At 38.0% G+C, this 12,057-nt stretch overlaps 1 protein-coding gene across 1 annotated transcript; it reads left to right on the plus strand.

The window, feature by feature from the left end:
* Nucleotides 1-9,298: 9,298 nt before the first annotated feature.
* Nucleotides 9,299-11,371, plus strand: LOC112007443 (uncharacterized). The gene is made up of 3 exons (XM_024039786.1): nt 9,299-10,235; nt 10,428-10,782; nt 10,933-11,371. The coding sequence occupies exons 1-3, from the start codon at nt 9,299-9,301 to the stop codon at nt 11,369-11,371; spliced, it is 1,731 nt and encodes a 576-aa protein (XP_023895554.1).
* Nucleotides 11,372-12,057: the final 686 nt, after the last annotated feature.

Below are 12,057 nucleotides of genomic sequence, written 5' to 3' on the forward strand. Positions count from 1 at the left end.
TAAATGAACAATGCAAAAGTAATGCATGATAGTGCAAAACTAAGCTATAGAGGGTACACAAATAAGAAATATCAATTTCTTAATTAACCCTTAAGTACACAAAATCAGAAATAGCTTAGCACAAACTATTCAAGTTTCTCCACAATGTCAAGCATGTTCTAAATTAAGAGAGAGGTATCATAATTCATGTAATCCTCAAGAAAAATAAAACAAGACACAAAATAAAATATTTTTGTCTTTTTGAAATTTTTTGATGTTTTTGGATTTTAAAAAATAAAAAATAAAAAAACAACCTAAAAAACAAAACAACCAAAAACAAAAACAAAACATGTCCACAATTGATTAAAGGAATTAAATCAGGGACAAGCCAGCAACACTCACCTTAAAGGATCTTTTCTCACCCATATAGCATGATTCTTCGGCTTTGTAAGTGAAAATCCATGAGAAGCAAAGTGTATTTGAGGAATTACACAAATCTTCTGAGAGAGACTGAAATCCTGCAAATTTCTTTCACAAGCCAACAAGTTTAAATTTTTCAAAAGCATATGAAACAATTTATTTGGACTTATGACAAGAGAAATATCATCACATATCCTAGATTGAAACATAGAATGTTTAAATTTCAATTTATGACAATTAAGACGAATGTGACCGGAGACACCACAAAAGTGACAAACAAGAACAAATTTAGGAACATCAGTATTCCTAATAGCAAATCTATTCTCAGATTTTGGTTTTTGCCTCAACAAAGAACAATTTGGTCTAATGTGACCAACAACACCACAAAGGTGACAGATAGGCACAAAAACAGATTTATTATGCTCTCTAACAATAGGTTTAGACATAGGTTTAGAAACTTCAGCATCTACATCAGAACTTTTACCTTTGTCTAACCTAGCAAAATAAGCATTTTCTTTATTATTCCTCTTGAAATGAGGGATATAAACTTTCGCAGTTTTAGACTTAAGAGAAACAGAAATACTTCTGCTATCAACAACAGGCTTGGTATTAGTCAAATTTTCAATTTTAACTTTAGATTCAACTAACTCTTGTTCCAAGCTTTTCATCTTCTCATCTTGAGAGGAAATTTGATTTCTCAAAAATTCATTCTTTTTATTAAACTCATCTAATCTCACAATCAATTCCTCTTTTTCAAGATTAACCAATTTTAACTCTTCCTTGAATTTCTTGGAAATTTTTAAAGATTTAGATAATTCCTTACGAAGAGTTTCAAAAGCATAAAAAAAATCAATAGAAGCGTGAGCAAAAACATGATCAGAAAAACACTTCAAATTATCCATGACAACAGGGGCCAAGGATTAGCTCTTAGATCAAAAGATCTATAAACAAGAAGAGCTACCCGCTCTGATACCACTTGCTAAAAATTTAGACCCCTTAAACCAACCATATTAACCTAGTTAATTAGCCAAGTGATTAACTTAGTCAAATTGTGCAATTCTAGGTTATCACAAACATACAATCATATCGAAAATATAAAGTAGCGAAAATATAAATAACACAATGATATGATCACCCAGGAAACCACACGGTAAAAACCTGGAGAGAATTTGACCTAGCTATCCTCAAGGTAAACTGAATCCACTATGCGAAAGAATCGAAGTTCATACAAAAGGACTTACAAACTCCCTACTTGACTTCCTAATGCTACCCACCAGTAGAACTTACTGACACGACCACGTGCAAGCTTCGAATCCATGGACTCCTTCTTTCTTGGATTCTCCAATCAGTTACAAGCACCCATGCTTGTTATTCTTTAAGCTCCAATGGCAGCAACCGAGTTGATCATCAAGATGTTGAATTAATCTCTATCTTGAAAACCCTAAGTTTATGTGAAGAAAAGCTCCTCAATGATCTCACAAGAGATTCACACAAACCGCAATATGAGCAACAAAGACTTAGAGAGGTTTAGGTACAAAACCCTAGATACAAAAGAGGCACTCTTTTTTTTTTCTCTCTGAAAGCTCTAAAAAATGTGGCTTAGAGTTTCCTTTATATAGTGGAGTATTTTACTTGAACCCTAAGATGTTTAAATAGAGTTTGGGCTGAGTTGGAATTCTGCAGAAAATGCAATCTGGCCGACTTTCAATCGATCGAGTCTAACTTTCGATCAATCGAACCAGGCCAAAATGCACTAATACATCTGCAGCCTCTCAATTCCAACTTTACATGAATTACACAACTTTGAGCAAGCTTAAACAAGACTAAACATACTGTTTTGATCATGGTTTACCAACATTACACATTAGAGTTCTTAATACATAAAATCCTAAGTCTTTAGAACCTAACATTACCCGTAAAAAAGAGTGATACGAGTGTTAAGTACAAGAGATCATTTAACCTTACTCATCACAAACAAGAACCGCAAAGCTCACTTGCTTAGTTGTGCATAGAGATGCTCATCTAAGCTATAAAAGATACAAAGTTTAGAAAACTTTATTTCAATGGCCAACCAAGGTACACAAATACCAATGTACACAAAACACACACTGTTTTTGTCTTTTTCTGATTTTTCCTTTTTATTTTTATTTTAAAAACAAAACAAAATAAAAACTAAACAAAATAAAAACTAAACAACCAAACAAAAACAGACAAACAACATGAGAGCAAAAAGAAAGATGCAAATGCATGAAAGAAATGTGCAGATGCATGAAAGCATGATTCCAAAGCAGATAAGAAATCAAGCAAAGAGAGTCCAACTTTAGATAGAAAGAATTAAAGCAAAGGACAAACAGAAAGACAATTAAGTCTTAGGATCCTTTATCACCCATACAACATGAGTCCTTGGTCATGAAGATGAAAAGGCACATGTCCTACTATGACTACTAAAGGACATAAAGGAATTAGAATTCTCCTGAAATTGAGTCAAAAAGTTCAAAGCTTTTAATAACTCACCAAGAATAGGAACAGAGCCTTTAGACAAAGGATGAGACCTATTTGACACTCGCTTATGAGGAAACAACTTGAAACAATTAGGGCGAGTGTGACCAGAACCACCACAATGGTGACAAACATGAGTAGTTTTAGAACTACTCAACTTCCTAGAAGGAGGTCTAACCTTAGAGGTTGACAACTTAGGACAATTTGGCATAATATGACCAACAATATGACAATGATGACAAGTGGGGACAAATTCATAATTTTTATTCAAACTAGGAGGAGTTTCAGACATAGGTTTAGAAACTTCAGCGTTAACATTAGAATTTTTACCTTTGTCTATCCTAGCAATATTAGCCTTCAACTCTTCATTATTCCTTTTAAATGGGGGAATATAAAAATCTTTTTCTTTTGAGTTAGGCTCAACAACAAGTTCGGCACTAATTAATTTTTCAACTTCAGTTTTAAATTCAACTAGTTGCTCTTCCAAACTCTTAATTTTGTCCATCTGAGACGAAATTTGATTTTTAAAATTCTCACTCAAACTATTGGCTTCATCCAATTTTGCAATCAAATCATCTTTTTCAAGTTTAACCTTTTTAAATTTAGCTTTTAATTTTGTAGAACATTCAAGGGATTTCATACAAAAATTATAAAACTTGCAATAGGCATCTTGAATATCATCATCATCATTCAACATAAGATCATGCAAATCAAAACAATCAAGAGTTTCTATGACAATAGGGGTCAATGGATCACACCACAAAGATTAAAACCTAATCAGAGTGTGCCTGCTCTTATACCACTTGATAGGCCAAAAACGTATTGACCCCATGTGATGAATTAACCAATTAATTAGTCAAGTGAATTAATTAGATTCAATTACATGCAATGAGCGTGGTAGCACAAATAAATCACCAAATAACTAAATATGCAACGGAAAATAAATTAACATGAGTGATTTGTTTACGAATGGGGAAAACCACCAAGGCAAAACCCTACCGGGTGATTTTAAGGTCACCACTCCCGAGAATCCACTATTATTAAAACAAGCAGTTACAAGTAAAGGAATCCCAGTACCTTATACCAACCTACAATTGAACCCTTACTCCAACACTCAATTAGACTTGTTCTGTAGTAACAATCTCTCCTATTGATGCACGACTCACAAGTACGTGACTAACCAATTTGATACACGGATCCCAGTATGCAGCTTACTCCTTTGCACGAATCCAAGTACGTAACTAACTCCACAACAACCCCTTGATTGTTGTAGTTGATTTGCAGCAGCTTCACATAGAAATACCAATAAGATCTTCAATGTTGGTGCAAGAGACTTTGCTCGGTTACAGAACCCAAAGGCGTACAAGAAACGCAACAAGAACTCTTTCTTCTGTAAGAAGAGGCTAGGGTTTCAAAAAGAAAACCTTATGAAGCTCTTTAGGGTTTTGGTTTTTCTTTTTCCACCTCCTTTTAAATAGGAGTTTAATGGGCTCTCCTATTCCAAATAGATTTACACAAACCTTGGGCTTTCCTAGTCCTATAAGGATTATACAACCCATAAACAAATAGCCTTTTAGAATAAAAATATTGCTGGCTATAATCTGAAAACTCGTAAGCTCGATCGATCGACCAGTTGTCGAGATTTAATGAATCCCGACAGATTGAGCTTCTATCGAGCAGGTATCGAGACTTGCAAATTGCACTTTTCTTTTGCAGTTCTTGAGTAGTCTTCATGTCTTCAATTTAACCACTTGTAATGGTTATCTTGAACCTACTTAGATTTATCCAAACACAAGTAAAGTGCGTTTTGTCAAAGGATATGCCAATTACATAAAAATATGTCTCCAACAATGAGTATGAATAGCCCAAATCATCCAATACTCTTAAAGAAATTAAATTCTTTCTAAGATCTACAACATGTCTGACATTACTAAGTATTCTCACAACTCCATCAAACATCTTGATCTTCACGGTACCAATCCCAATAACCGAGCACGTAGCATTATTACCCATTTGGACCATACCACCGTTGTAAGGCTTATACGTGTCATATCAATCTTTCTTTGGAGTCATATCATATGAGCATATTGAATCTAAAACCCAAGATTCCAATAGGACATTGTTACCTGACGAAACTAAAAGTAAATCTGCACCAACTTCACTGTCATCTGATGTTTCTTCAGCAACACTAGCTGATTCTAGGGTTTCTTTCCATTCTTCTTCTCCTCTAAATGCACTTTCAACTTTTTACATTGATTCTTGTAGTGCCCTTTCTTGTGACAATAAAAGCACTCTACATCTTTCTTTGCATGTGATTTAGACTGTGATCTATTCCTGTTTGAATTCCGTCCTCTTGACCTTCTTCTACCCCTATTGCTTGACTCAGACTTTACAATAAGTCCATCAGCCTAAGAACCATCACCATCTTACTTCATCTTTATGTGTGACAAGTGAGCACTAGTCACCTCGTCAAGTACTATAGTCTCTTTCCTGTACATCAATGTAGTCACTAGATGGTCAAAAGAAGTAGGAAGTGACGCTAATAAGAGTAACACTTTATCTTCGTCCTCATAATTCACCCCAAAACTTGACAGTTGGGTATTCAACATATTAAATGTGTTGAGATGCTCCAATAGATCAAAACCCTCCTTCATATGCAAACTATACAATTGATTCTTCACATATAACTTGTTCGTCAGATTCTTTCTCATATAAAGACCTTCTAGTTTTTCCCAAACCTCCTTTGTAGTCTTTGCTTCTAGGATGTTGTGAATGACCTCATCACCTAGGTTGAGACGAATAGCACTAGTTGCTTTCTCATCCATTTCTACTCATTCCACATCCTTCATCGTTTATGGTTTCTTCTCCTTCCCAAGCAAGGCCTTGTGAACTCCTTGTTCAATTAGGAGATCCTTCATCCGCATTGTCAAAGTGAAAATTTTCCCTTACCACAAAACTTCTCTACATCATACTTTGTGCTTGACATCTTTCCCGTATTCAAAGGATTGAATCCTAACCTGGCTCTGATACCACTTGTTGTGTAGATAGCACATTAGGACTCAAATCAATAACAGTAAATAAACGGAAATTAAATAACAATATCAACACATATTCTTTTCTATTTTCTTTTTTCTTTTTCTTTTTTCTTTTTCTTTTTTATTCTCATAGGTTTTTTTGGAATGCCGTTAAATTCTCAAAATTGAACATCTTCATTGCAATTTGTAAATACTATGAGGTACTAATTGCGCTATAAAACTCTCGGTAAAATCTAATTGTTTTACGATAATGCTTTTGTAGCATGAGTAGCCGCCCGTGAAGTGATCTAGATGGTAACTCAAGCATTTAATTTTTGTTTGGTATTAAATCATAAGAAGACCTGCTTACTGTGAATGGCTTTTTGGTCCCAGAAAAATTCCCATATACTTAGGTGCGAATAGCGGAAGGGGTCAGATAAAATTTACCCAAGAAAAGACTAAAGAAAAAAAGAATAAGAATAGCTTCCTATCTTTAGAAATTTGGTTGCCACATCTAATCTGAATTAATTTTTTGCTATTTTTAGACTGAAAGGTGATTTAGAGTCACAGAGAACAATGTTTTCTCCTACTGGATTACCATTTTATCCTGATTATGAACTTCTTTTTTTGCTCAAACCTGATCTTGAACTTCAATGTTTATTTTGCACTCCCGGCATATTTATTGTTGCACCTTATCGTGGTTCCACTCTCAAACTACATCCCAACGGTCACATTAATTACAAGAAGATAATGCAGTTCAAACTTTTCCTTTCATCTTCTAGTAGCATGGTGGACAAGAAATTGCAATTTCATTGCAATTTTGCAAATCAAAAACCTTTCTGCGAATTGAAATAACTAATAAATATGATAACTACTTGTCTTACTAAGGCGAAATGATGAATAAGAAATACATCAATCACAAATAAATATACGTTTCCAAATAAAAGAGTACAATTTATTCCAGTCATCACACAGACAGCAGCACTTTGTTCACAACGAAGCCTACGATTTTATTCCAGTCATTTGCATAGCAAGCATATGGCTTTTATTGATCAAATACTTCCAGTCATTTGCATAGCAAGCATATGACTTTTATTGATCAAATACATTTCAGACACACACACACACACACACAAAAAACCCTTATGCATGATTACTCGAACGTTGATTAAGACATCATCTCGAAAAACCTATTCTTTATCCAACGCTCGCATCATTCCTAAAGAAGCACGAGTCTGTAATTACAAGTTGCAGTGTCAAAATCATAATAATTTTTTAAAGGAAAAATAAAAAAGGAACATAGAAAGAAAAGAAAAGACAGCCTCACATAGGCAGAAGCCTGAATTCCATTCAGCATTGACCACTATTCATTAATTATGACTGGAAAGACAGCAATATGGCCCCGTATTTGGTCCTTGTTGTTCTCAATTGTTTTTGAGAAATCCACTAGCATATCTTTCAACTTCAATTCACGAAGAGTCTTTAGATGCCTCAACTCGGTGGTGTCAGGGACCTTCAATTTCTTGCATGACCGAATCTCCACCTGCTTGAGGCTCGGCATTGCTTGTTCCTTCATCTTCTATTCTTCCAATTCCTGAAGCATCCAGAGTCTCAGAATTTTAAGCTGGGGAAAGCCTCCACTGGAGCAAACCATGTGTTTCCCAGTGTAAGAAGCGGAGTACAAGCAGAGGGATTTAAGGTTGTGAAGCTTCTCTAACTCTGGCATTGGATCATTTGAAAGTCTAGAGGCTGATAAGGTAAGTTCAGTCAGGCTTTGAGGATGTCCATTAATAATATTGGAAAATTATTAAGTACTCCTAGAGTACCATAAATGCGTAATCCCCCCTCTTACATGAATGATGGGTCTCATCATGAATTTAATTAGTAAGACCCACCATTCATGTGAGAGGAGGGAGTATGCATTTATGGTACTCCGGAAGTATATAATAACTTCCCATTAATATTTATGACGATGGATGGATTCTTCAATTTTCCATACAAAGAGAGGTAGTAGAGATCTACGAGGCCAGACAATTGAGTCACATGAAGATCTTGTGGTTGAACCATTTCATCAAATGATTTCAATGTCAATTTTTGAAGGTGCTTCATTTCCACAAGACTCTCTGCCAATGCTTTTTGCTGTGACCACTCCAACTGGAATGACAGATCCAATATTTGAAGATTTTTCATCATGTTAAATGCATCCTTCAGAAGACTTTCCTTATCCACAAATGCACCACGCTGTATTTGGAGATTTTGTAAAAAAAAAAATTTGTTTCGCTGATTACATTTACATTTTCTTTCGGGTTGATGCTCAATTTTGCTTCAATGAATCTCACTCATGTATAGGTTTTGGAGTTTCTTCAGTTTCCATATTGAAATAGGAAGAGTACGTATATAAGTATGCTTCACATCCAATGTTTCGAGGTTCACTAAGTTGCCAATCGATGATGGAATAGTCTCTAGATATGTCCACCTTAATCCCAGATACGTTAACTGGATTAATTTTCCTATACTCTTAGGCAAATGAGGTCTGAATACGTGTTCAAGATCAAGCACCTTTAAATATAACAGATGCCCACTTGCAATGCCCTTCTTAAGGCAGTGACCAATAGCTGCTCCAGGTTTATCTCCTTCACAAGTATCAAAGTAGAGCAAGGAGAGGGGATTTCTATAGCTTTGCAATATATTTGGTGTTGATGAATTTATGTTGCCACCAAAACTGGAATCTTTTTCAATGGAATAGTAAAGTACGTGCTGATCAAAGCCTGAACTTGGATTTTCTCGCAACTAGAGTTCTCGCAGAACACTGGGGAAGCTACATGTCTTGACCCTCCTGACGGGACTGACGAGTCCGTCCCATGTGGACGACCTCACCTATGGATGAAGACACCATCAGGAATGACGAAGTATCATTCACGCTCCTGACGAAGACATCCAGGCCATTCAATGCAGTCAATTAAACCCAGAACAGTTACAAGGCCAACTTTATGGACCGTTGGAGCACATTGATGCCGCATTACACTGCCCCAAACGTTACCAAAAGGAGCATTAAGATCTTCATAACTACTCCAACAGCTAGAGGCCATGAAAACATATAAAAAGCCCACACATTGCCAATGACACGGTACATACACACTAAGAGACTTCTTTTGCTCTATTATCTTTACACTGTTCAAGTCTCAAATAGCATTTTATACTGACTTTGCATCGGAGGTGCTGTGGCAGGCACCACACCGATGACCACCTTTGAAGGCTGGAGGTTGCTTCCATCTGACGATCTTGACTGACGAACTTACGCTTCATCAGTTTGGCGCCGTTTGTGGGGACAGACATTTTCGTGTTTAGACTCGAAAAAATGGTTTCCGATCAATAGTTACTTTCAGATGGAGTCCAACCAAGATTCCGCAGCCTTAGCCCAGCAGGTTCAAGCTCTCACAGCTGCTGTCGAAGAACTCACCAAGCAAAATCAGGAAATGAAACTACAGCTTCAACAGGAGGAGAACCGATCCAAAAACAACATGGAGGACGAGGGAAATAGCCACAGGAGAAGCAATCATCCAAGGCCTACTACTCCAGTAGACCAAAATTTAGATCTTCTTCAGGAAATGAGGAAGGAGATGGACAAATTGAAAAATGCCATCAGGGAGAAGACAGACCAGAGTGTGGGCAGATTGGTAAGAGCAACAGACTCGCCTTTCACAGTCGCGGTCTTAGGATGCCCGGTACCGTCGAAGTTTAGGCTGCCACAACTGGAACCATTTGACTGGCTCAAGGATCCACATGATCACCTCAACACCTTCAAAACGACTCTAGGGCTTCAGCAGCCCCCCGACGAGATAATGTGTCGTTCCTTTCCTACCACCTTTAAAGGAGCTGCAAGGGAATGGTTCACCAAGCAGTCAACGTCATCCATTGACAACTTTGATCAATTGAGTAACGCCTTCTTACGACACTTCATTGGGGGACAGCGTCCCAAGAGGCTAGCAGATTATTTGCTTACCATCAGACAAAGAGAAAGAGAAACCCTACGGTCGTACGTTAAGCGCTTCACTAGGGAGACCCTAGAGGTGGACGAAGCAGACGATAAGGTACAGCTGACGACTTTGAAAGCAGGTCTAAAGTCCAGGGATCTCGTGGCTTCGCTCGCGAAGAATCCTCTGAAAACGATAGCAGAAATGCTCATAAAAGCACAGAAGTACATGAATGCTGAAGATGCACTAGCAGCCATAAAGGACACAGAAAAGCCAGGAGATAGAGGAAGGAAGGAGAACGAATGTAGGGGACAAAAAAGGGAGCGCCCAGATCGTCGAACTAATGACGGTAACAGAAGGAGAGATGATAAAAATCCAAGGACGGTAAAACTTACCCCTCTTGTTATGCCTGTTGACAAAATTTTAACGCAGATTAAGGATGAACACTACCTTAAGTGGCCTCGGCCGCTGCATTCATCTCCTAACGTCCGTGATAAGAATAAGTATTGCTGATTTCACAAGGATCATGGCCATTACACAGAAGACTGTCGAGACTTAAAGGAACAGATAGAGGAGTTGATATGGAAAGGGAAATTGCAGAAGTTTGTGAAGAAAGGAGAGTACAATAAATTTCAAGACAGAAATAAGAACCAGCATGAGTCCTCATCCAAAGGCGATAGCTGTCAATTCCAACCTCCTCAGAACGTGGTTGGGGAAATACAGTCGATCACAAGGGGACCCATTACTGGAAGATCATTCAAATCCCTTAGGAAAGCCCATCAAAGGCAAGTGAACAGTGTCTACATGATACCTCTGTCCAAGCAGCGATGGACGGATCAAGATATGCCTTTCAATGAAGCAAATGCCAGAGGAGTGAAGCAGCCCCACAATGATCCGTTAGTCATAATGCTGACTATAGAAGGGTTCAACACCAAAAGGATCCTCGTAGATAACGGTAGCTCAGCAGATATCATCTACCTCCCAGCATTTTAGCAGCTTAAGCTAGATCCAAAGAGACTGCGCCCATTTGACACCCCTCTCATCAGTTTCAGCGGAGATAGAGTATATCCCAAGGGCATAGTGACATTGACAATAACAGTGGGGACCTACTCGAAGCAGTTGACTCGCCGGATAGACTTTTTGGTGGTAGACTGCCCCTCGTCTTACAATGTGATTATTGGAAGACCCACACTCAATAAATGGAGGTCAGCCACATCCACCTACTGCCTGAAGGTGAAGTTCCCAACAGACAACGGGGTTGGAGAAGTGAAAGGCGATCAGGTCTTAGCCAGGGAATGCTACCAGGCCGTCTTGGCCGCCAAAGAAAATCACACTTGGACAATTGAAGAGAAAGAAGAAGACAAAATAGAAGCCTTTGAAACAGTGAAGCTGGACGAAGAAGATGCCACCAAGACGACGAGGATAGGGACGACTCTAAGCCCCGAGATGAAATCAAGGCTAGTCCAGTTCCTGAAAGAGAACTAGGATATCTTTGCCTGGAGCCATGAAGACATGCTCGGTATATCCACAGAAGTCATCCAGCACAAGCTGGACGTGGACCTAGAGAAGAAGCCCGTCAAGCAAAAGTGAAGGGTATTTGCTCCAGAACGAGACCAGGCTGTCACAGATGAAGTAAATAAACTTCTGAAGGCAGGATTCATACGGGAGGTATACTATCCTAATTGGCTTGCAAACGTCGTCCTTGTGAAAAAAGCGAACGGGAAGTGGAGAATGTGTGTGGATTTCACAGACTTGAATAAAGCGTGCCTGAAAGATAGTTTCCCTCTACCAAGGATTGACTAGCTTGTGGACTCTACTGCTGGACATAAGTTGTTGACATTCATGGACGCCTTCTCAAGATACAACCAGATAAAAATGGCTGACGAAGATCAAGAAAGGACTACTTTCATCATGAGTTAGGGGCTCTATTGCTATAAGGTAATGCCCTTTGGATTGAAGAATACAAGTGCTACTTATCAGAGATTGGTAAACAGAATGTTCAACAAGCAGATAGGCAGGAATATGGAGGTGTACGTGGATGATATGCTCGTCAAGAGTAAAGAAGAACTTGCCCATTTGGACGATCTTAAGGAGACATTTGCTACCCTCAAGCAATACCAAATGAAGCTGAATCCTAGTAAGTGTGTTTTTGGTGTAGCCTCAGGGAAATT

The sequence above is a fragment of the Quercus suber genome, unplaced genomic scaffold (genome assembly GCF_002906115.3).
Source record: "Quercus suber isolate HL8 unplaced genomic scaffold, Cork oak 2.0 scaffold_23, whole genome shotgun sequence".
Lineage (NCBI taxonomy): Eukaryota > Viridiplantae > Streptophyta > Magnoliopsida > Fagales > Fagaceae > Quercus > Quercus suber.

Bases quoted from the DNA above. Each gene is read 5' to 3' on its own strand.
- LOC112007443 (XM_024039786.1), top strand. From the start codon at position 9,299: ATGGAGTCCAACCAAGATTCCGCAGCCTTAGCCCAGCAGGTTCAAGCT. The intron at 10,236-10,427 runs GTAACAGAAGGA...GCCATTACACAG, and splicing joins AGATCGTCGAACTAATGACG to AAGACTGTCGAGACTTAAAG. The intron at 10,783-10,932 runs GTTAGTCATAAT...CCCTCTCATCAG, and splicing joins AAGCAGCCCCACAATGATCC to TTTCAGCGGAGATAGAGTAT.